The sequence below is a fragment of the Erithacus rubecula genome (assembly GCF_903797595.1).
Source record: "Erithacus rubecula genome assembly, chromosome: 5".
Lineage (NCBI taxonomy): Eukaryota > Metazoa > Chordata > Aves > Passeriformes > Muscicapidae > Erithacus > Erithacus rubecula.
The window spans coordinates 14,220,581-14,244,938 of record NC_136687.1 but is presented as its reverse complement, the minus strand read 5'-3'; the positions used below and the strand labels follow the sequence as shown (position 1 = coordinate 14,244,938).

Genomic DNA, 24,358 nt, shown 5'->3' with positions numbered 1-24,358 from the left:
ATGTTGAGCTGAGCATGCCTATTTTAATTAGTAAACCATAGAGCATGGGCTCTCTATTGAGATAATGAAAATGTTTCTCCAAGCAATAGCAAACAAAAATCAAACTATGATTCTTTAATAGATGCCTATTGCTTTTGGGATTGGTATTAGAATACAGTGTTACGGTTAGACTTGAGAAAATATTAAGCATTTTTTAGATTTCAGTTTATGGTGTTAATCATATAGCAGTATCTTCCAAAACATATTGTCAGAAAAAGATTAATATTTTAGTTAAAAGCATTGTTACAACATTTCTTCATCTTTTTTTTCTTCTTTTTTTTTTTTTTTTTTTTTTTTTTTTAGTTTTAGGATGATGATAGGCAGTATTAAATGTTTCTGATGCCTTGTTTTATTGAAATATATCATGAGAGTCTCATGTTAAAATCCCAGATATTTCAGCATAATTTTGCTTAATACAAAGAAGTTCCTATGGGATTTTGTTGTCATGTTTTTTTATTAAGATTGATATATGAACTAACCCTAGACAGAATATCAATGGCATCATTATATGGAATAGACCTTTCATTTCCTGAAAGGTGAGGGTCAAGTACTTTTCAGAATAATTTTTTTCTTCCTCAGTGTTAAAATATTTTTTCTCATATTGCAACCAAAATTAAATCTAAGTTAAATCAGTAAGCAGAAGCCAGATCTTTGCCCAGTGAGCTACCTTTGGAGTCAATAAAACACCTCAAAATTGCATGCTTTGATCAAAGATAATAAACTAGTATTGAAACCTGAGAATTCAGACATATTTTAATACCAATGAAAGGCTACTGGTAGAAGACCTCAATATCAAGCATAAAAAAGAACTGGACATACTGAAACGAGATCACCGGAAGGAAATTGAAAACATAGTATCTGATTTCAGCAGCACTCAGGCACATCTCCAAGCAAAGATTTTCTCCTTAGACACTGCGTAAGTAATTTAACAATAAATTCTGGCTCATGCTGGAAATGAGTTCTATTTGTATTTATTATTCTTAGTGTGTACAGTTTTTATTCACCATAAGGAAAATATTATAAGGATCAAGATAGAAATGTATAGGTATTGTCTTTGCAAACCAAAATGACCCAGATATATGGTAATAAATTCTGGATATTGTTTAATCTAAAGGACTATACATGAAGTTCCACAATGCTGAATTAAAACTTGAATGTAGGATCTAGAAATTTTATGAAATGTAAAATGATCTGTCACAGATGATACCAGAGACCTTGATCCATGATCTTGCACTTAATCTTGTTCAGCAGAGCAGCATTGAGTAAAAGCTTAACCTCATTCTCATTCCCTTAAAAATTTCCAACGAAAATGATACTCATGTAAATAAATGCAGTTTGCAGCCTCCTGTGAATTTAAGAAGTTCTGTGGTGCTTCTGATTGAACAGGAGAGACCCGGCAGAAATAATCCCTTTTATATATATATATACACACATATATCTATATCCCTCCTCCTTTTCTCTTATCCCAACTATGCAGAAGTTGTCCAGAAGAGAGACTTGGAATGTAAACAGGCCTCCAACCTTTAAAGCTTTCAGATGTAAAGATTTATTTTATTTTATTTTATTTTTTTTAACTCAGAGATAACTCTAAGATTATATGAGTGAGGAGTGATCCCCTCAAAAATGTTTACCCACACATGAAAAAAAAAACAACACAAAATGGTGTTTTGTACTCTGTAATACATTTCTCAGTATGTGTCCTGGTTATGGCAGGTGAATCATAGCATTCAGTTTCTCAAGCAAAATTCATTAACCTGACTGATGAAACAATGACTTGTGTTCTTATGGGTCAATCAAATGTATGTTTCCACACCATATCTAAGATTGTGTAATTAGCATGTGAATCTTTTCCCCCGATTAAGGAATTTAAAAATCTGAACTCAAACTACAGACTACTTAGCAGGTTACTAAAGCAGCATGTATATCCAAGCCTGTCTTCATGAAAGTTACAGGAATTGAATAATTCTGAGGATTCCAAAGTTGCTGGGTCAGAAAAGAGAACAAATAGATGAATATAGATGTACAGATACTGGGACACTGATTCCTTTCTTTAGGAAACTAGACTAGCAATATGATGTGCAAGGTTGTTACTATTTTTTATCAGGGGCTAGATTTTACACTGGACAGGTTATTATGGATTAACCCTGGCAATTTATTTTGTAACTCCAGAAGATTCTATACTTCTACATAAACCACATACAGGTGCCCATTTTTAAAAAATTCTCTTTTATTGGAAAGGCCTGTCCCTGCATTTTAAGCTTGGAACATAGGGCAGAGGACATCTGAGGTGTCTCTAGAACCTAATCTGAAGAAGTATTTTTCTGGTCTGGATTTTCTTCGGTACAGACTTAAAGAGTTAGAAGAAAAGTCAAGGAAGTGGGAGTCCAGGCCTGAAGATACACACCTTATAAACTGTCTGCAAGACAAATTAAGTGAGAGAGAAGAGATTATAAAGCAGCTGGTGGTAAGACTGCTTTTTATACAGACATATGTATTTTAAAATCTATTACAAGGCTCATTTCAGTGTTCCATACATAGCTTCACACTGGTTGTTTCTTTCTGTTCTGGAATAATTTGACAAATGTATCTTTCAACAAATACATGTTTCCATACACATAACATTGTTTCCCTTCAGGAAGGAAGAAAATGTCAGCATTCACTTTCTGCCAACGCTGAATCTTACAGGAATCGATCATTTTCTTTCAACCCTAATACAGCATGCTTGACTCCCTTCATGAAGGTAAGATGAGCAATGCAATTAAAATCACAAATTGTGATCATTTTTATTACTATTTGAATCATACAGGCAATCAGGACAATAAAAATGCTATCAATTTTTTATGATAATGTTATTGAGTAGAATTCTTTCCAGTGCCAACCTACAGTCAGTTGTTGAGCAAAAGAGAAATTCATTAGAAGTATATATGCAACATAGATAACAGGTGTTTAAGCTGATATAAAACACTAGAACTCTGACATCAGTTTTCCACTGGGATAAGCATGGCCATTGCTTGCAGATTTGGGAGTTGCTAATCGGGGTATTGCGTGCATCGAGGAAAATGATGTATCTGTTTGAGTTGCTTGGTATCTGCCCTTTGTTATTCCAGCCCCTCTGGATGATATTGTCTACAAATAGCTGTAGAAAGAAGGGAAGTCAAACTGGTGGAAATCACCTTGATGTGTCTAAAGTCTCAGGGTCAAATACAGAAGTTGTTTTTATTGGATGACAATATCCATGGATACTCATAGCATTCCCTGAGAATTTAGTTTAAATGCCTATAGAAAAAGATAGAAATCTTCATTTTTGGCTGTTCTTTGTAAGATATTTGGGAATGAGGTATTATTGAGGTTTCATAGGATAAACTGTAAAAAATGTGTATGTAATGAAGTTTTCTGTTACAATGAAAAGCAGCAGAAGAAAACGGTTGAGGTGCCCAGTCGTGTTGTCAGTGTTCCGAATTTAGCTTCCTACGCAAAGAGCTTTTTGAGCTGTGACTTGAGATCCAAAAGAAGTGCTCCTCAAATAACAAAATCTACAAGCTTAGACCGGAGTTCTGGCTGCCTCAGGGTGGGCTCTCCATCAACACAGTCCTCAGACAGCAGTGCTGCCACAAGGTATTTGTCCATTTTGTATGACAATAAATTAATTCATATTTAGAATCTTGTAGGCAATTCAAACACATCTGACATGTAGAAATACACAACAATGTGAGGTTTCTACTGTGCAGCGAACTCTGTGTATTTGGTTTTCTGCAAACAGATCCAGAACTTTACTGCAAAAGTGGGCTATAATCCCTGCCCAGCAGATCTTATGCTTGCAGCTCATCCTGGTAGGGAAAAAACCAAACAACTAAATCCAAGCAACCAACCAAAACCACACACACAGACACACACATACACAAAAAAGGGGAAAACTATTACAACTATTTAACTAAGAATGTAGTTAATTGTGAACACGGCATCTTTCAGTTATTCTGTTAAGGATGTGTGTCTTCTGTGTCTTCCTTCTTATTTTTATTGCTTCACCTTGAATTTGGTAGATGTAGATGACATGTTTTTATTTTAGGACATATTTGAATGAATCTAGACTGATCATTTGGCAAAGGTGAGAGACTTAAAACTGGTTAGCAGATACTTAACTTCTTTGTTTTTTTCTCTCTGAGGAGCTTCAATTCTTCAAATTTATGAGTTATGTAAACAATGTTCAGTGTTTTACAACATGGACTTTCTCTTCAAAAAATAGTTAAAAATGTATATAGCTAATATACAGTTAAAAAGATCCCCAAACCTTGCCACTGTATTTCAGGACAAAATCCAGCCTTCTTGCCTATCTCCTGGTGGACATTAGTTATCCTGTTAATTATGTGCAAGAGACTTCTTTCCTTGGGGGCAGATGGTGCTGACTGCTGACAAAACCAACCTGGGACACAGGCTTAGATCCTGTTTGGCAATTCCCACTTCTTAAAGATATAAATATGCTGTGTCATGCCAGATGACTGCCAAAGCAGATGGGATTTCTGTTTTTAAGGGAAACAAAGGTACAGGGAGACTGAAGGTTGTTTGGCTGCTACTTGCTTAATTCTTTTGAATCAGTCAATCATAAGTTAAGTCCTACTTGCTATCATATGTTAAAAAAATCCTGAATTGTGGAAAATCAGGGATTATGTAAGAGTATTTATTATGAGTATCAGATAGTGTTCAGATAAATCTTTCCATTTCAAATGGAACTTTTACATAAGATTTTTAATGCATAAATTGTATTTTGTATTTTTAAGAGTGAATTGCAGCTGCCAATCTCTGATTTTCAAGATATCATATCCCTGAAGCATCCTTTTGTTTAATTTTTTATGAGTGTCAAGAACTGTGTTCAAATGTTTCTCCATAGCTTTTCTCTGCTTCATGCTTTTCTTCATATTGCAACCAGTGCTGCTAGTCCAGTTACCTGTCTGGCACAGATCCCACTAAAACTGTAGCTGGCATCATTGTTCATTCATGTGAGCACAGAACCATTCGTGGGATGATGAGTCTTTCTAGGAAAAGTATTACATGTTGGTAAGATTGTAAGTAAGTAGGTTGCTGATGCTAATGCTTGTTTGTTTGCACAGGACACATGGCAATGAACCACCACAAACCAAAGATGACAAAAAACAAGACCCTCAGCATCAAGAATGGTTTACTAAATATTTTTCATTTTAAAGCAAACTATTTCCATACTTCTCAGAATTACTATAAAAGTCATTCCTGTTTTCTGTTTAGGAATAATCCAATAGGTCATTTAAGAGAAGAAAAAAACCCCACATAATTTCTAAATAAAGTTAGGAAATACCTGCACTTTCTTATATCTAGTAACTATGGAGCTACAGGCATGAATTTCAGGAAAATGCATTTTTTTAACAGCTTCTGTAAAAAATGAAGGAAAAGTTTGGCTGCAGTTATATGAAAAGACGTTTTAATAAAGAGACTATCATTCCACAATTTCATTAAATATGGAATTTGGACTCTGATACATTCTGTCAATTTAGCACCAGCTGAAAAAAGATCTTCCTTCTTTACATTTATATGCTGCTTTCATCAGCTGTTTAAAGTAAGTTCTGCATATAACTGTATAATTTTAAAAGTTTTTAATGCTTTTTGTTAAATAAATTTTAAGATGTACAGCATGTGGCACACCTTCAAAAATAGCATTTATAGAAGACTGATTTAGAAATAATTTCTGGTTTGCTTCATAAACAGCTTTGTATAGTCAGCATTACTGTGTAACATTCCCATTGAATTTCAGTATATGTATCAGCCTGATAAATTAGGATGATGTGTAAGTATGAACAATAAAGCTTGTAAATTATCCAATTTCTGTTTTTCAAACGAGTTCTCTGTTATGTTGAAATAAGACTTGTATACTGAGTTCCAGAGTGATGGCAACTGCACCCTTAAACATTTTAACTCCATACTAGTTTTATGTCCACATAAAAGCAAAATGGGGGAATGACTACATTTATCAGATCATGCTAATTCGTTGCTGGCAGATAAGACCCAGTAAGTGTGAAAGTGTAACAGCTGTTGCTGTTTAAGACAGGATAGTTCCTCTTCAATTGCTTTGAATCCCCATTAAGGTTCAACCATCAGGGCCCAGATACCTAAAAAAATTTTACATGTGCAAAGAGGTATACCTCCAGCTTAACCTCTTCTTACATCCAACAGCAAGCAAGAGCTACACCACCAGATGCAAACAGTCCATACAAAACAGCCACTGCATCTCACTGGAGGTGCAAAGGTAGAAGGAGGGGCAGAACACTTCTACAGACCAGTACTTTTCATCCTAGTTATCTAGTATTTTTTTCAAAGAGGAACTGCTTGGTTGGAAAAGTGACTTTGCCAGTAGATATGGCAAAAAGGCACTTTTCATAGTTGTAATCAAGAGATGAAATAGTGTACAGTAACACTGATGGTACCTTGGCATCTCTGAGGATGGAAATGTACAGTGCTGTTTTCATTACTTTTCATCTACACTGCCTGGAGAACACTGGAAATTTCAATACACAATTAGCAATTCTTATTTCCAGGAGTACAACAATTCATTATTCAACTCTGCCCAAAAAGGTATATGTAGAAAAGTGGTTTGTATGGATGAATTACATTTGTTGCTTAGTAATAAACAGGACTCTTTTTGAAGGTTAGAGACCTCCCAAAATCTTTTGTGGCTACATTTACCTTACTAAATAGAGCACTGCAATAGAAGGTAATTCTGTATACTGGACAGTGGTGGTGATCCTACCTCCACAATGACGGGTCTGTATTTTGGGGGTAGGTATTTTGGAACACCTCTTCAGTAGCCTGAGAATCTGAACAGCAGTAAGGAGGCCTGCATTACATATCCCACCTTTTTGTGTGTGTTCTTCCATTTCAATTAATTCTGTAAGAACCAAATTAGTATACCCCAAGATGTCTTCCACAAAATGAGCCAGTTCAGTGGAGCATGACTATTCACTTAAAAAAAAAGTTATTTTACCTACATACAGACATTTGTAAGGGTATTTCTGCAGTGGTACTCATGGATAATTACTGGATCAGAAAACATTTAAATATTCCAAAAAAATTAAACACTAATATTTCCAAATATTTTGATCATACCAAAAAGACAGAGGGGAAAGCAAGGGCCACCATCTGTAGAAGGAAAAGGATGCATTCTAGGAGACACACTTCTGCCAGAAAGCACCCTGAACAGCAACTCTGAATATTTTCTATTACAACATAAAACCAATCCATATTTCTGTAATAAAATAAAATAAGAAGAAAATTTATTTGCCTTAATTGTTTTAATTATATTTGCAGTACATATTATATTATACAAAAAGCATACAAATAACACAATTGCTTTTAAAATATTGAGCTGTATAAACGGAAGATTATGTTTGCTTCATTGGAGCAGGAATATTTGCAGATGCTTGTTCTAGGTAAGCTAATGGACCTTGTGGCATTTCTGCAGGCTTTTTGTGCTGGACACTGATGTCTTCCAGGACCTGTTGCCAGTGTCTCAGTTTACTCAAATGCTTCTGAATTAAGGCTTCTTTTCTCTGCAATTCATTTCTTAATTCTGAAACATCCTAAAGATGAAAAAATTGTATTAGTAGATAGCATTCAAAAGAATAACCATCTCACATAAAGACCACATAACTTTTTTGGACCTTGAGTTTTCAAGCTGATCTTACAGTAGAAAAATGGAATAATGGAATTGTCTAATGATATGAAAAGCACTGTGAATGCACTAGTGCTGCTCACCTATGTCACATATTTCAGAGATTACCATCCTCAGCAAAATCTGACTAACTTGTTTGTCTCTTCCAATGAATTATCAACTGTGTTCCAATACTCCACACAGCAGCAGATATCCAGCTTCTCCAGGTTCACAGTGACAGTTATGACAACAGTCAAGTTCCACCAACTTAAGGTACAGCATCATGTTGAGAAACCCACTGAACACAGTGATTAATGTACACAGCTTATCTGATCTAGCACAGGACAGGTAAATTAACATACCTCTTTAATTACTTGTTCTGGTTTCTGGACTGATAGCTGCAGTCTTTTTTGTAGAAAAAAGCATTCAGTTTGTCTTGCAACATCTAGAAACTTTTGAATGCACTGATCAACACCTAGACATATAACAATAATATTGAAAGAACAGCTTCCAAAACAAACAAACAAAAAATATTTCAGGCTAGCAATGGTAATAGTCTATTAAAAATACTTTTCACAGTGCCTTCTAGAATAAAAAACTTCAGAATACCTAAAACAATGCGTTTATAAACCACTAAGTCCTGTATAAGACACTGCTTTGCAAACTTACAAGTTATTTTGGAAGTGCAGGACAACACTTTCAGGTTTACTTCTGACAAGTAGTAATAAAATAATTCATGGAACTTGGTTGCATTCCTAAACAACAAGCTCAGTGTAGGGTTCTAAAATATGCACTTATTGAGGAGAATATTCTGCCCTCATATGCTACAGATTGCTGTTTGGGTAATAAAAGCTGTTCCAGGCCAGCACATGAATATGACCAAATACCCAAAAAGGAGTTCCGAAAAGCATTTATGCCGGTTTTCAAACGCCATTTGAGTTAAGTTTCAAAAATTTTTCAGGGACAACTGCATTTTAAGGAGTAGTCAAGCCACCTTTCAAACTCCTGTTCACACCAATAAAGCCCTAAAGCACCGCTGCTGAGCCAGGTATGGTCTGGTCTTTCCCATTTCCTCTTTCTGCTTCAGCTTCCCCATGCATCCCGTCACCTCCCTGCTGCTTTAATTTCACCGCACGCCAATAGACGCCCGCCGAAGCCCAGGCGCCAGCCGGCACTGCGCCCTTCCCACCAGGGCCCGGGCACTCCCGGGCGGGCTCCTTTCCCAACGCCGCTCCCAGCAGCGTTCCCCGGGCCGGGCAGGGCCGGGCAGAGCCGGGCAGGGCTCACCGGTGCGGATCTCCTCCTGGTCCGTGCCGTTCACGTAGTCCTGGCTCACCAGCGAGGCGAAGCAGGCCTGCGGGAGAGGGAAGCGCGGCTCAGCGGCTGCGGGGGCCGGCGCAGGCAGGGCAGCGCCCGCCCGCGGCTGCCCCTCTCACCTCGAAGGACGCTTCCAGCTCGTCCACCAGCGTGTTGTTGGGGTTGCGCGGCCCCGCGGGCGGCGGGATGAGGCCGGGCGGGCCGGGCGGCCCCGGCGGCGGCGGCCCCGGGCCCTGCGCGCCGAACATGCCGCCCAGCGCGCCCGCCATGGCGGGGCCGGCAGCGGCGCAGGCGCGGGGCGGGGCGGGGCCGGGCGCTCGGGCGGCCGCTCCGTGCGGGCTCGGGCTCGGCCGCGGCTCCTGGGGCTGGCACCGCTCTCCAGGCACCGAAGAGATACTGCAACGAGTCGGTGAGATCCCTTCTTAGACCTCTCCAGACTAACCAGACCCAGCTCCTGCGGCTCTGCTCATAAGAGATGCTCCAGACCCTCCATCCTCCTCACAGACCTCTGCTGGACCCACTCCAGCAACTCCATGTCATTCTTACACTGGGGAGCCAGGAACGGGACAGAGCACTCCAGCAGCGCAGAGGAGGGGAGGAGGGTTCCCTTAAGCTGCTGGGCACGCTATTCCCATTGTGGGAATTCCTGCTAGAATAAGGCAAGCAGAGACAGCAAAGCCATCCTTCCCAGAGTGACCCTCCTCGTCCAGCCTTGGCCCTGCCTCTGTCTCAGGTGCCAGCCTGGGTAAGCACTGTTTCAGCATCACTTGTTGCACAAAAGCATTTAACAAAAAACCCCCAAACCCCACCCATAACCTTTGATCCCCCAAACTGTCAAGAAAACATCACCCCATGTTTTAGGTGTTTGATGTTTGAACTGATTCTGAGAAGAATGTCCCTGCTTGGAGTGTGGCCACCTCACACCAAGAAAAGGGAAACTATGAAGATGAGGGCAGGTACCCCTAGAAAACACACAAACACTAACTTGCACTCACTAGCTTTCTGTAAAAAAGTTACAATATACACTCTTCTTGATGTGTTTATAACTTAATAGGTAATTCTCTGCTGAAGCCATGCTAATAACACAGCATCATTTCTGCCTTAGTACATACCAAAAGCAGTTTAGTTCTTATAAGGAAAAAATGCCAGGATGGTGTTCTTATGAACAACTTTGCAGAGTCACCATTGACACCACCTACAGCTCACCCAAAACTGAAGTACATCTATCATGAATTGCTTACGCCCTCTCAATCAAAACTCACATCCAACTAAGGTATTTATTGTTTATAATAATTATGCCTACTTTACATATAAAATAGGTGTCTCAATAATTTCCATTATGATGTTTTGGTATTCAATATTTCAATAGTTCAAACAGAATAATTTTTGTTTTCAGACACATAATATGGAATGGGATGACAAATCTCAAAGTTGAGATATTCTTACCCAAGTAATAATTTATAAAATGCATTTTTAGTTAAATACTATAGTGAAAATATGCTTGGGGCATTCATTTATGAATGGCACCTTTCAAGATTTTTTTTCTTAAGGCAGAGTGGATGCTTTTAGAACAAGCAATTTTATTTGACATTGTGACTGTCTTGACTTAATCGAGCTGCAAACTCAACGAGCGTTCTGGTGGGCCGCCCTGCCATGCCCTTCCGCAGATATGGCACCTCATCTTTATTGGACATCACCCCAGCTATATCCAAATGAGCCCAGTGAGAGGCAGTCACAAATTCCTTCAGGAATGCAGCAGCTGTGCATGCTCCTCCAGCTCTGTGGGAAACAGAAAGATGCATTGTTTCCAAAGCAATTCCAACAGCACACGTATTAAACAAATAAGTTGAAAGAAAGGGGCACATGGAACGTATTGGTTCATCTTACCTGCTGTACTTTCCAATGTTACTCACATCTGCAAGAGGACAGTCTGTGACTTGTTTTGTGTAATGCTCAAAAAGAGGCATCCTCCAAACTCTGTCCCCTGTCAAAATGCTGGCCTGAAAAACAAACAATGATATTTTGGGACAATTTTTTTTTTTTAACTGCACTTTTAAGTCCTGTTTTCATGCATGCTTGTTTTTGTTTAGATTTTATCAGTCTAAAAATCTTCAGCCCGAAATACTAGGTTTTTGGAAATACACTGTTTGCAAAACAAAACAGGCAATCCTGCTTTTTAGGTACTTCAGTGTAAGCCAAAAGGCAACATCAAAAGACCACATTTTTTATCTGTTTTTCCTTTTCCCTGACGACAGAAATACCTCCCCTCAGAGGCTTCCTTGATCCATTGCACTTCAGCCACTCACAAGGGCTCTCTGAATTCCTGCCTCAGTGTTGCTAAGCAAGATCAATTATCTTTTCAACATGAATTAATTACTGCCAGTAGTCCACAGTTTATGCATATGCAGTGAGTTATCAGAACATGCAGATCCTTGAGATGTTTGGTGTATGATATTACATCTCACTGAAGAGCTAGTAATTAATAATCGCCACATTTTCAAGTAAATAAAGTACTGACATCATTATCCTAAAATTTCAAAATATAGTAACATCTTTCAGATTTGCATAAAGACTTTCAGTAATGTGCTAACTTCCCAATAAGATATCACTGAATAATTACTATTATGATTTAATAGTAATGCAGGTAAATTACCTCATAGAGGTGAGTCCAAAGCCAAGATGAATTTGTGAACACTCCAGTTGCAGCAGATCCCAATGCAACATCCATGGCACCTAAAGAAACACACCTTCAAGTTTATATGACAAAGGCAAAAGTGGACCTGAGCTATTCCCTGCATCCTGACTCCTCATAGAACTTTCCATTTTTAATTCCCATTATCACTAACAAGAATTTATCAAAATGCAAAATCTGAAGACTTTAGTACACTGACATTTTTAAAGTCTGAACATTTTAAAAACATTTATATATTCTAAAAACCACAAGAAATCATAAAAATTATATTTTGTTTCCCATGAAGCTAAATTTTCTGATTTCAGGTTAATGTTTCTTAGAAATAGTTCTAAGATAATGTATGAAACAGTAACAGTAATCTCTAAAAAAAGCTAGATATTATTATTTTCATGAAATAAATACATGTGAATGGGCTTTTCCCAGTTTATATACATCTAGAATTTTTGAGCTGATGCTTTCTCTTTTGTGAATTTCACTTACACAGACTTTTGCACATCATGTGTAAATTTACTTTATTAATATTTATTAAAATATTCCTTATCAAAACATGAAACCATGGGATTAGATATTTATCTATTTGATGTCCCAGAACTGTTTCTCTAATACCAACACTCAATCCTTAGTGAAATGAAAAAAAAAAAAAGTAGTTTAGCAAAATATATCAAAGAAATTTCTATGGGATCCATCATTTTTGCTGCTCGGTGCCCAAGGATCCCAAGACAGGAATACTTTCATACAAGCCAACAATCTTAAAACCAGTTTTCCTTCTGTCAATCGAATTGTTCCACAGCATTTGAACTGGTAAAAACTGATGGAACATAATTTAAAGCATTAGCAGAGAATCTACATAAGCATAATTATTTTCCTTAGCATATTCATTAAGCAACACAGTTGAGTCCTGTCTGAATTACTCTTCCATGTCTGCTTTTATTTCAGCTCCAGTCACCTCACCCATGACAGCTTGTTAGTGAGTTGAATGAACAACAGCTGAACAGACAATTTCTGGTTTTAAATTTAAATTTACAACTTTATTATTATTGAACTGTAGAGATGAAACAACTAAAACACTTTTCATAATTCCTAAATGTATGCAAGCTGCACAAAAAATAGGAGGTATTCAGTCAAATGAATTCTTGGGGAATGGTGACAACTCTCCTGTCATCATGCAGCCTGAGCTAGCTCTCAGAGTGGGAGAACTGGCACTGGCTAGGTCAGAGCTCAGGCATTCAGCAAGCCATGGCATGTCACTATCTCTGCATCACACAGGCCTGGGTTCAGATCTGAGATGGAAGAGAAACACAGGGAAACACTGCAGAAACACTGAAATCTGTGTAGGTTTTCCTGTTCTTGGTTCCAGCTGGGCTGAGCCAACCCAATTTCATCTCCACTGCTGAGCAAGAACCCTGCATGTCCCCTCCCCACTCCAGAGACACACAAGTAGTGCTTGCTGCTGTCCTGAAACATGCAAAGTCATCTCAGTTCCTTTGTATTAAGGTTCACACATAACACAACTAATCAGTAACACAAAACTGACTTCAAAATGAGCAGGGAAGGGACACTGCTTACCTGTTAATGTTGCAGCATTCACAATAGCCCTTGCATTAAAATTGTGGGCATAACAGAGAGCATCAGCTAACAGCAGTCTTCCTTCTGCATCTGTGTTATCTACCTTCAAAGGCAAAATCAGTAAAAAAAACAGATAAAGTACTGTAAACTCTTTCACTGCTGTATTTCTCACATATTATCTTATACAGCTGTTGGATAGAGGCAATAGAAATTTCAGGTAACAAAAATTTAACTATACTGAGAAAAAAGAAAGAAAAAATACACTATTAATATACAGTTATGTGTATAAAGTAAAAGCTATCTGCAGCTGAGGTAAGTAATCTTTCAGCACAACAACCTCCTCTGCATGCTGGGTCTCTGCACTGCTGGCTCCTCAGAAGTGTCTGGAGAGGGGTCTCAGGGGAGCACACAGGCTGCATCATGTGCTTGGAGCTACAAGCACTTTCTTGCAGATTTCTTCTTGGTGGGGGAATACATTCCCAGTCTTTTTCCCTCAAATCAGAGGGTGACTAAACTCAGTTTTCAGAGATTAAAGTCAAAGAAATGGAAGGCTCAGCAAGTCAGAAGTTGCAGAATCACAGAAATTCAGACAAAAAGAATGCCATCTACTTCTGCATTAAATCAGTGATCTACAGCACAATTACTTTTTTTTTTCCCCAATTTAATCTATTAGATGAGTATGGAACCATTTGTAATAAATATGGGTACTGATTTGGCAAGCTCCTTTGAACCAACAGCCCCTATGACTCAGAGTTCTGATTGTACTGAGCACTTTGGCAGTGTAAAGACCTTGGTTACATCAGCAGGAAACTGATGTCTTACTCTGATGTCTTACTCCAGATAGCTAGGAATTGTCCTGAAGGATCTGCTGGAAGCAATTATTTGGACTTAGAGCCTGTATTTATGAGCATTGTAACAACCTCTTGTGCCAGATAAGCTTTTCCAGCGTGCTCAATACATGACCTTACATTGCAGCTTTGCTAGCAATTTATAAAACATGTCCCATCTCTTCAATCTATATTTGAAAAAACTCCTACTATAGCAATTTTTAGTTAGTAACATGCTTCTTACAATTTTAAAAACAGTACATTTGCACTACTTAACTTTAAGGGATTGTTTCAAATGTACTCTGACTCCACTCAACTTGGTTGATTAAAGCATTTCACTAAAAGTACTCAAAATCCAAGTTTCATATGCATACCTGTATTGTTTTTCCATTCTTGGCTCTAACTACATCCCCAGGCTTGTTTGCCTTACCACTTGGCATATTTTCACAGAGAGGTGCCAAACCTCAGAGACAAAAAGAAAAACAAATTACTAGTTTTCTTCTCAGAAAAGCTGTAGAGAAAATCCACTTACATAAACTCCCAACACCTTCTCAAGAAAATAGTACAAGTGTAATTTTGAAATTAAGCTCAAAATGCAAATTCTCACAGTTAATGAAAGACACATGGTCCAATTTCAGTCAGGGAAATTCCTCTGCATAATGCAACACCAGGCTCTCTCACCTATGCTACTTTACCAATAGGGTTTTCTTCTACATTTTTCCTAGACAAGTGATATCAGAGGAGCAATAAATATTATTTTGTGTCTCTCATATATAATTATTCACAGGTAAAGGAACTTCTTTTTTTCTAAAATTAAAAACTTCTCAAATAAACACTCCGAGCCATTCAGGCTCTGCACAGTGTATAATGTCTAGAGTGGTCTAACCACTTGTCACATAACTCCAGCCATAGCAAGAACAACTAGAAATGAGTAAAAAACAGGCTCAGCGTCAAAACTGCAACTATGACTGGGATCGTGGAATGAAAGGTACTCCACCACTCCTAGGGAAAACCTGCACCTGGCACAAGGTGCACAAGTGGAGCATCACTTTTCAGCGGCCTGATGTGCACAGGCTCCACCGCCAGCCCCACCGCACACCTCGGTCAGGAACCGCCAGGATGTGTGGGCATCGCCGCCCTCTCCTGGTTGAAGCACGGAAGTGACTAAAGTAACAACTCAAAGTCGAGCTTCTCAAACGAAAACTTATCCTAGACCACATTCCATGTCATTGCCAGCTCGTCTTGCCACAGTGTCTGAACCAGCTCATTTAATTTTACCTCTGCAGAAAAAAGAAACTTTTGTTCATACAGAAACAAATCATTGCACATACAGAACTGTATCAGCAGTCTGGAATGGTTTGTTTTATTTTTCTGCTGAGACATTAATCTAAGGAAACTAGAGCTGATCCCTCTTCCTGTTCAGTTGTGGCATGCACTTATGGAGGTAGCTCAGCACTCCTGACTCCTTTTCATTCTAACTACTTATACAGAGATGCACATTCCTTCTTGTAATGAAGGATTGGGACTTTCCCGAGACTCATTGAAAGTATCTTTATTGACAAACATGTCTCACTTGGGATCTAAAAATCATACCTTAAAAATCTTGATTTGGTGTTCCAATATTTTATCAAAGTAAAGAATAGTAATTTTTTGATATGCAATTAAAAATGGAAGAGAGGTTGAACAAGGGATATGAGAAATAGGTGTGCAAGAGTCCATGATGTTGTTGTACATGGCTTTTACCATTGCTAACACTAGAAAAATACTATCTCATAAAACCTTGTAGAACTAAGATTTTTGGATTCTCCGCACAAAAACACTTACCAATTATGTTCAAAGGTAGATTTAGAGCTGCTGCTGTCACAATGGCTGAACAGACAGTTGCTGCTCCTCCCATATCTGCTCTCATGGCATCCATGCCTGATGATGGCTTCAGTGAAATGCCACCACTGGAACAAACAGCTCAAGTTCAATGTCACATACACTGATGATGCTCTGTCCATCAGTATGTGTCAACACCAAATATCTGTAAATGCTAGACCTGGTGCTCTAAATACTTCTGCAACCCTAGTAAGTGTACTGAAAGCAAGGTATCTGGGTTTTCATTTCAGATAAAATATCACTTCCTCATAATTAAGAAACCATAAAAATCCAGGTAAACTGCAGTGGAATAACTCACTGATCTTCAAAATAGCAATGTACAAAATGAACAAAATATTATACTTGGTAAAAATCAACATATGGATGGGGAACTGACTGATAAATTCTTCAGTAGTATGTGACACGGAAAGCAGTTAAAAGGAACTGCTGTGAAGAATGAACTATTTTCTATTTCCTTAAGCATCATCTAAATGTCCAGTGACATTTAGTGCAATTCAAAATGTGCAAATTCTTCATCCACAGGTTTGTTCAGGGCAAGTAAATAAATAGCACCTTCTTCATTTTCTCTCACTCTGAATTTCCTTCTTTCTCTTACAAGATGATGGCATATTAATTCCTACTTTGGACAAATGATGTTGTCACATTGCCAGAAAAGGCAGCACAAGCTACTATATAATGCAATTTCAGTGGAACGGCACTGAAAAATGCACTGAGCAAAAAGAAAGCATCTCCTTGTTGCATATGAATAGCAGGAATGCATTTTCACCCTCTGGTAATTAAAATACTAGCATACATACCTGTCAAATGTAACTCCTTTTCCTACAAATACCAATGGGGAGTCATCTGTATTAGCACTCCCCAAATAGTGAATCTCCAGGAAGATGGGAGGTTCAGCTGAACCCTTAGCCACACTCAGGAATGCTTCCATCTCTTGTGTTGTTATCCAAGACTCCTGTCTGGTATAGAAACATTTATTAGTTTTATTGTTTTGCTTTTTTTCAACTGGACACTTTGACCAAGGTGATTTTTTTTAAGAGACCATGATTTTGGAAGGTTTGTAAACAAACCATTTCATTTTAGTTAGTTATTTTGGAAACAGTAGTTTAAATCCAACCACTACTACCTTTTTTTGTGAAGCACAAAAATACTTCCTGAAAGTTGCTCTTTGATTTTTGTTTTTTCTTGTTTAAAAAACCTCAACGAAAAAACAATTTGTCTACAGGTTCTACATCAGAAACACTGACCTTTCACTTGCCTGTGAATCTGCAGATGCTAAGGTATGTGAAGTAACATTATTGCAGCAGGTTACATTTAGCTTTCTGCTAGCAAGCTTGCCCCCACTCTTTTGCTTGTCAACAAAATAGCCTCCAACACTTGCACAACCATTTTCACTATAGAGCAGAAAGTAGAAATTCAGGGGTAAGAACTAACAGCTGTGCAAATTCACTTGCAAAGGCTTTTATGGCTTCATCTCACATTTTAAAAAACTATTTAAAAAATCCCAATGGTAACAGCAATAAATAGAAGATGTCTTATTACCACATCTACACAAAAACCCAAAGGTATGTTAAAAATCCACTTGGGAAGAAAACAAAAGGTACTTAATATTAGCCTTCTATACACTGAGGCTTCTTTTCACAGCACGTGTTAATTCATCAGTAATTGACTGCATGGCTAATTGACAGCTAATGATTTTACTGCATCACAGTATCTTGCTTCCTCTGCAAACCAGCAGCTGACTAAAGCATTGAGAATATCCTGCAGTCTGGGCATCCCTCATACCTTTTCCCCTCTTTTGTCATTTGAAGTAGCAAAGGGAAAATGAGATTTGAATAACTTCAGATTTGAATAACCTGGAAGGTATTTTATCTTACTGTTATGGTTCTCAATTCCCATAGAGGAATCATTTCCATGGAATTTACCTTATGTGGACCTTTACATTGCTGAAACTTCTGAGCTTCTGTTCAATATGTTCAGCAAATTTAATTGGAGTTATATAATTAGCTGGAGCCTCCATCAGGTACCGAGCAAGGTTCTGCCCCTCGGCGTAGATAACACCTTTTTGCCAGGCTTCACTTTCAGCACTAAACAACAACACACAATGATTAGGATTACACATATTTGCAAAAGTAAGATGTCAGCATCCACATATTTTCTTTCTTAAAATGCAGTATCATTGATTAGGAACAATTAAAAATATCACAGTTACCTTACTACAAAGACTCTAGTCTAGTAACTCATATTTGGACAGTGCCAAATACTTCAGAGAAAGCTAGAAGAATCCAAGAATAGACAGATGTAAATTATCTATCCAATTCATTAGGTCTTACCCTAATCCTTACCAATCAAGGATTGGCTTAAATCCTTAAACACAAGGTTTAATACCCCTTCAGAAGTTTGTAATCACATTACTTTTAACAGCCTTGAAATTTTTTATTTACCATATAAAGTCTCCAATTCTGTTTTTCCCTTTACTGAAATATGATTATGCAGTAAGAGTGGAATTTGGATCTCATTTCCCAGTGCACTCAAGGCACTTTACTAACAAATGACAGAGCAAACATTCACAGAGCTGCCTGTGTAGGAAATGGGGAAGTCTCTCTGGTTACTTTGCCAGACAACCAGTACAAAACCTTTCACTTTATTGAGACAACTTATTTTATAAGTTATCACAAAACAATGCAATGAACTGGATTTTGTCTCTAAAAAGAGCAGAGAAATAGAGGAATACAGAAATATTGCCTGGATATGGAAGGATGTAATTAAGAAGCTAAAAGTCAGCTGACACAAACTGGCAAGAAGTGGGAAAGGTACCTAGAGGACTTCAACAGGTACATCAGCAGCAAAAGGTGGGGCAGGAATAACACTGTTCACTTGCAAAATGATGCAGGCAATCTACTGAACATTGAGAAGACTGAAGTTATCAATGCTGGCTTTGCATCAGCCTTAATAACTATGAAGATCTGCTTCCAAATTCCCCAGTTCTTTGTGCTCAGCAACAGAGTTTGAGGAAGAGGGACACTCCTCGTGACAGGAAGAGAGACTTAGGACTTAGCTTAAGGATGATGGACATAAGTCCTTGGTAGCAGGCAGCACATATCTGAGGGTTCTGAGGGTCTGGCTGGCATCATTACAAGCCTGGGCTCTTTCAGTTTAAAAGGTGTAACTGAATGGGGTCCCTGATGACTAAATAGGACAAATACGTATCTTTAAAAATACCAAGGAGGATAAGGGGAACTACAAGCAAGTTATCCTAGACTAATTCCTTAAAAGTTTGCACAGAAAGTAATTTTGAAAGCCATTTCTAGGTATGTGAAGGTCAAAATGGTCACTGGGAACCACCATTTTAGATTTGGGGCAAATTCCTGACCAACTTAACTGAATTCTGTGATGAGAGGGTTTGCCATGGAGGACCACAGTGGATGAAATTGGTCTTAAAGGTCTTTTCCAGCCTAAATGATTCTGTGCTTTTTCTTGACTTTAAGTAGGTTTTCACATAGAAACTCTTGCAGACAAATTGGGAAAACATTAAGTGAAGCTGGAGTGTGTCTGAATACAGACCTATCTCATAGCTGCACAGTAAGACAGTAACAGACAACAATCTCAGTATTCAACAAGGAAAAATGCAATAGGACACAAAAAAAAAATTCACTTGGAGTGTAGTTAAGCACTAGAAATGGTCTAGTGAGATAGTGGAATTTTCAACTCAGGAGATATTAAAATGTGGACTAAACAAAGGCCTGACAAATCTGACCATGCTTTAATGTTGTATGTAATAACCAGGTTATCCCTAATCAAAGTTGGAGCTGGACTGAATGACCTCCAAAAGTCCTTTCCAACCTAAATTACTATATAAAAAAATTACTTCCATAACTGGTCATAGGACCATCTATGCTTTCAGGAAATTTTTATATATAATACAAATTTAATCAATTTCTAAACTATCTGCCATGCTACAAAATAGGAAGAGTGTTTATTTTACATATAACTTATCAAGACATGCTTAATCAAGAGGCTTCCACTTTATTTCACTAACTTCTTCATAAGGAAGAATTTGTTCCTGTTTAAAGTACATACAGGAAACACCTCTCCCCTGCATGACAGAATATTCTATAGAGAACATCCCAAGTCCACTCCAATAATTGCTCTGAAACCAAAAGCTCTGGTTCTACTTTCTGGTCTCAGTAAGTGATGTTTGTTTAGAGATCAGAAGAACCCAGGCTTCTCTTCTTACACTCTGTGAATGAAAAAATAACAAATGAACTATGTAAAATAAATCCATAGTGCACTGGTCTGGTGTCAAATTAGCTTTTCCTGATTCTCCAACGCAATTATCCATTAATGGAGTTTGAAATACCTCTTCTCCACAATTCTGGCACCCATTACCAACAGAAGACCTACTATATCACAACTTCTCTTCAGTTGCTTTTACTTTTATTTTTACCCGGTCCTTCTTTTCTATGAAGCAGCACTTATTTACCCTTAACCTATGAATATAGCATCAAAGTACATGGAAGAAACACTATAAATATACTTGATGTGTAAAATGCTTCAGGAAATTCAAATGAGTAGAAGTTAAGGACAATACTGTTGCTAGTCCTGTTCTTTCAGTTTTGTTTTTCTCATGCACAAGATGCCATGCCTACAATTTTATAAACAAGCAAACAAACAGATGAATAAATAGGCAAGCTTTCCTTTGCCATCACCTTCCATGAAGCTGAGGAATAACTACAGGCTTCTTTTTTTGCTTCAGCTCATTATATTCATGCAATCCAAGGACAGCACCTTCTGCAGCTGCTTGTGCATCTCCACAGGGGTCTACTTCCACACAAGGGATCTCCAGGTCCTGGATCTGCCTGCAACCAACTGAAAAATACAGCACAGAAACAGGTGTCTGAGGTGATCAATGGGACATTGCAAGGAAAAAATAATTTTGAACTTTAATTAAAAATGCTAATGACAGCCACAGGCTAGAACTTTTGACATACAGCTATCATCCAAACACAGACTATGAAAGTCTTCAGTGAGAATTCTTAATTCTTATTTTACACACTTAAGATGCAGCAATCCTTGATGAAGATAAGCTCTCTTCTGTCTTCAATAGATAACATACTGAACCATAGTATTGATGTTGTGAATTATGTGTTTGTGCTTATAACTCAAATATCTCAGTTATGAAGTAAGTGGCAGAAGTAAATATAAGTGCTTACTTAAGTATAGAGTGACTATTAAGTGAATAGGTGATGTTCCCCAGCTCCAAAGTACTAACTATACAAGTGCCTTTTCAATATTGCACTGTTTAGGAAAGTTATTTGATATAAATAACTGTAGTTACCTGTCTTCAGATTTTATTTACATTCATGATAACTCCTTGCTCACTAAGGAAAAATGTACATAAGTATCAGTGACAAGTAAATGCATTTACCAAGCCATGCAGTATGTTGTGCTTTTCAAAACAAAGACAGACTTGGACTTCAAAAGTGGAACCTGCTGCAGAACTGCAATTGTTTTACGGACAAAATGCTTAAAAAATTTAAAAAGTAGTTAACCTGCAACAGCTGTACGAATATTTTCTTTGCCTTCATTCCAGTTTTCTTGTTCATTTATTCCAGCATTCTTCTTACCCAAGCCAACTACTGCCACACTTGGAAAGTCCTAGATGAAGCCAACACACAAATGGATTCACTTTCCTTATTGTTACAGCCACAGCAGAGTTGTTAAAAAGACTTTACTTTCCAAATCAAACCAAGCATAGCATTAAAATACATGAAGTACTTTTTCTATATCAGGCACTTTTCATTAAGAGTGAAATGCTGTCCTGTGCTCCCAATCATTTGCCACAGGAATGCAGTCAGTTATTCTGTTGTCCAGTTAATAAACATGAGCATTGAACATAGCAGACAGGGTTTATGCCCAACACATGGTAAATCAGATACTCCCAAGGGCAAACCTAAGAGTCCTTGGAAAGCAGATCCAGTTTTCAAGCTGTAAGAAAGGACAGAACTTATCTGGAGAATTGTAACCTTATTTGGTACAGTACTATGTTCAAGAAAATAAAATCACTTTAAAAGCTCAGTGTGCTAGCTCATCCGAGGAGCTCTGCTGGCAGATTTGCCAGGTAGCAAACCAAAGCTGCAAAAAGTTACACCTCTCCAGAAATCAGGAAGACAATGTAGCACAGCAGACTACATGCTTGATTTATAAGCTGCAAGCAAGTGGAAGGAAAAAAGAAGCAATAAGGATTAAAGGAGCCTTTTAAGAGTGAAGTCAAATTTATATAAAACTCAAAGTTATATATGTGAACATATATAATGTTCCTATAGCTCTTAAGGAAAAAAAATAAGTTAATCTTAAGCTTTTCCTTCCATCTCTGTCAGCCTCTAACAATCAGCTTTCAAACTGCTACACTCTAGTAAAGTCCACAAAATACTGAAACTTCTATTAGATTTCCAGAAAATCAGTGATACCAGTTAACATTCTCTTGTCTTCTTTTGCAGAGATTTGCTACTCACTTCAGAGCCCATCCTGTATGTAGAACTGGGATAATGAGACCTTCAGTGCACTCAACTTCCATAAAATTTCTGAGAGCCTTTTTACCAAGTCCAGTGTCACCTGCATGGGGTGTCCGCACAGGAATTTATACGTGGTAGGCAATTCTCACTACAAATGGATTTATTTCAGATTATTTAAATAGCTTTAATGCAAGATTCAGTTACTTAGACAGGAACACCTGTCATCACATGCCCATCTAGGCCTTAGCTAGGACTCCAAAAAGGCACAAATCATTCCATATTTGTCAGCTTCACACGTGCATTAGGTCTATCCTGGCTCCTCAAACGGCACCAAAAGCCTGAGTTTGAGCAGATGAATCCTCATCTCATACCTTTGTGATCTATCATGTCTGTGCAGACAAAAGTCCTGCTTGGAGAACAGTCCCATATCTTGTTTTCAGACGTTTTAAGCACTTGACTTAAAAAGCCTATGAAGGGATGACCTTGTGTTAGAACTGTCAGGTCTGGAAGGTCTTTGCATCTCTCAGCAACTCCTCATACACTCACCCCTCCTGGACACAGGATGCACAGAAGTCACATCCAAACCTTGCCATGCTTTAGCTGATTCAGAAAGAAGCAATTCAGAGTACAGCACCTTTGAAGCAGACTTGCTCATATCCTCTCATCTGCAGCACAGTGTAGGGAGTACAGGACTGCGCACAAGGCTATGCAAACTGGGCAGTGAAGAACAGGAGTTGAAAGAGTCCAGACAAGGGAAGAAGAGCAGGCCATTTATACTAGCACAGCAGTGAACTCAGTGTAAAATCAGACATAAGGACAAACTTCACACATCAATTACCTAGCACACAAAACCACAAAGTTCATACCTGATGCAAACCATGAAATATGCGTGTTTTGCCTTTCTTCAAAGGTGGCCCACATCTAGGACACAAAAAATTCTTTCAATACAGAATGTCTTACTTGTGATAAGCCTTATAGTACTACATTTACTCCATGACCACACAATGTGTCACACATGCACTGGCTCTGTGCTTGACTCTGTGCTGATTCAGAGCAGAGGATGCGTCCCATGAAATTTTTGCATGTTTGCTCAGTGATTGGTTTTATCATGGGAGTTCCCCACCAAACTGTCAGAACAAATACCAGCCTGACAGTGATACCGACACACAGTAATGAAAAAAAACCCCACAAAACAAACCAACATAATTCCTACTGGTATTTGTAGGTACTTTAACTCATTTCAGAAGCTTATCACACACTTACAGGGACAGAAGCGCTCTCAGCTTTCCAGACACAAGCCTATCAAAAGCATCTCCTGCACTAGTGAACTGGGCAGCACTGTCCTTTTCACTAGAGTAGACTCCCAGAACAAGACCCTAGAAAAGGACACGAAATTTAGAGACCCATCAGAAAGGCAGCGAGCACATTGTTCAAACTATTGCTACATCTATATGTATTTATCTCAATTTTTCAATTTAGCTAACGTGATGCACAGAGTAACACTTCAGTAAAACAGGATCAACTGCTACAACTACTTTAAAGTGAGAAGAAGAAATCAGATACAACATAACTGAACTTACAACCATTCTGCCGATCACATAAAAACAAAAACTCTTTCAATCAGTAATTTTAAGTACAAAAGAGCTTCTCCAGTGTGCTAGCGGAGGAAGGGACGCGCAGCCCCTGGCCCCTGGTCCTCACCTTGCCGGGCGCGGCGCGGCTGTAGCCCCGCGGAGAGGGGCCCTGCGCCGAGCAGCTGCAGGCGCGGGACGCGCCCCGGGCGAGGCGGCGCGCAGCCCCGCTCCGCACGCAGGGCAGCAGCATGGCACGGGCACGGCACGGGCACGGCACG

The 24,358-nt window shown here is 38.4% G+C and overlaps 3 protein-coding genes across 5 annotated transcripts in view; 1 reads left to right on the top strand and 2 right to left on the bottom strand.

Annotated features, from left to right (window-relative positions):
- FAM184B (family with sequence similarity 184 member B) overlaps positions 1-7,435 on the top strand; it is a 38,767-nt gene extending 31,332 nt beyond the window's left edge. The window contains exons 8-12 of one of the 3 annotated variants that reach the window (XM_079307464.1): positions 809-955; positions 2,386-2,503; positions 2,675-2,779; positions 3,452-3,654; positions 5,145-7,435. In XM_079307464.1, coding sequence (XP_079163590.1) covers positions 809-955; positions 2,386-2,503; positions 2,675-2,779; positions 3,452-3,654; positions 5,145-5,235 — 664 coding nt within the window. In that variant the 3' untranslated portion in view covers positions 5,236-7,435. Of the gene's footprint in view, positions 1-808; positions 956-2,385; positions 2,504-2,674; positions 2,780-3,448; positions 3,655-5,144 lie in introns of all 3 variants that reach the window. The other 2 variants (XM_079307466.1, XM_079307465.1) reach the window with 2 other exon arrangements.
- On the bottom strand, positions 7,313-9,336 carry MED28 (mediator complex subunit 28). The gene is made up of 4 exons (XM_079307467.1): positions 9,148-9,336; positions 8,999-9,065; positions 8,074-8,186; positions 7,313-7,640 (listed from the first exon to the last, which is right to left on the bottom strand). Exons 1-4 carry the CDS (start codon positions 9,295-9,297, stop codon positions 7,443-7,445), a joined length of 528 nt encoding a protein of 175 aa, XP_079163593.1. The 5' UTR covers positions 9,298-9,336; the 3' UTR covers positions 7,313-7,442.
- Positions 9,337-10,397: 1,061 nt separating this feature from the next.
- Positions 10,398-24,353, bottom strand: LAP3 (leucine aminopeptidase 3). The gene is made up of 13 exons (XM_079306862.1): positions 24,208-24,353; positions 23,770-23,882; positions 23,373-23,427; positions 21,544-21,649; positions 20,701-20,860; positions 17,917-18,078; positions 16,792-16,950; positions 15,938-16,062; positions 14,488-14,576; positions 13,287-13,389; positions 11,682-11,761; positions 10,916-11,028; positions 10,398-10,807 (listed from the first exon to the last, which is right to left on the bottom strand). Exons 1-13 carry the CDS (start codon positions 24,328-24,330, stop codon positions 10,609-10,611), a joined length of 1,587 nt encoding a protein of 528 aa, XP_079162988.1. The 5' UTR covers positions 24,331-24,353; the 3' UTR covers positions 10,398-10,608.
- Positions 24,354-24,358: the final 5 nt, after the last annotated feature.

What these genes read in the sequence shown, in the direction of transcription:
- LAP3 (XM_079306862.1), bottom strand. Translation starts at nt 24,330, where the DNA reads ATGCTGCTGCCCTGCGTGCGGAGCGGGGCTGCGCGCCGCCTCGCCCGG. An exon ending in AATGTAAAGGTCCACATAAG is followed by an intron (nt 16,951 to 17,916) that starts GTAAATTCCATG and finishes TTTCTATACCAG; the next exon opens with ACAGGAGTCTTGGATAACAA. An exon ending in AGAATGGAAAAACAATACAG is followed by an intron (nt 13,390 to 14,487) that starts GTATGCATATGA and finishes TTGCCTTTGAAG; the next exon opens with GTAGATAACACAGATGCAGA.
- MED28 (XM_079307467.1), bottom strand. Translation starts at nt 9,297, where the DNA reads ATGGCGGGCGCGCTGGGCGGCATGTTCGGCGCGCAGGGCCCGGGGCCG. An exon ending in AGCTGGAAGCGTCCTTCGAG is followed by an intron (nt 9,066 to 9,147) that starts GTGAGAGGGGCA and finishes CCTCTCCCGCAG; the next exon opens with GCCTGCTTCGCCTCGCTGGT. An exon ending in CAGAACAAGTAATTAAAGAG is followed by an intron (nt 7,641 to 8,073) that starts GTATGTTAATTT and finishes TTTCATCTTTAG; the next exon opens with GATGTTTCAGAATTAAGAAA.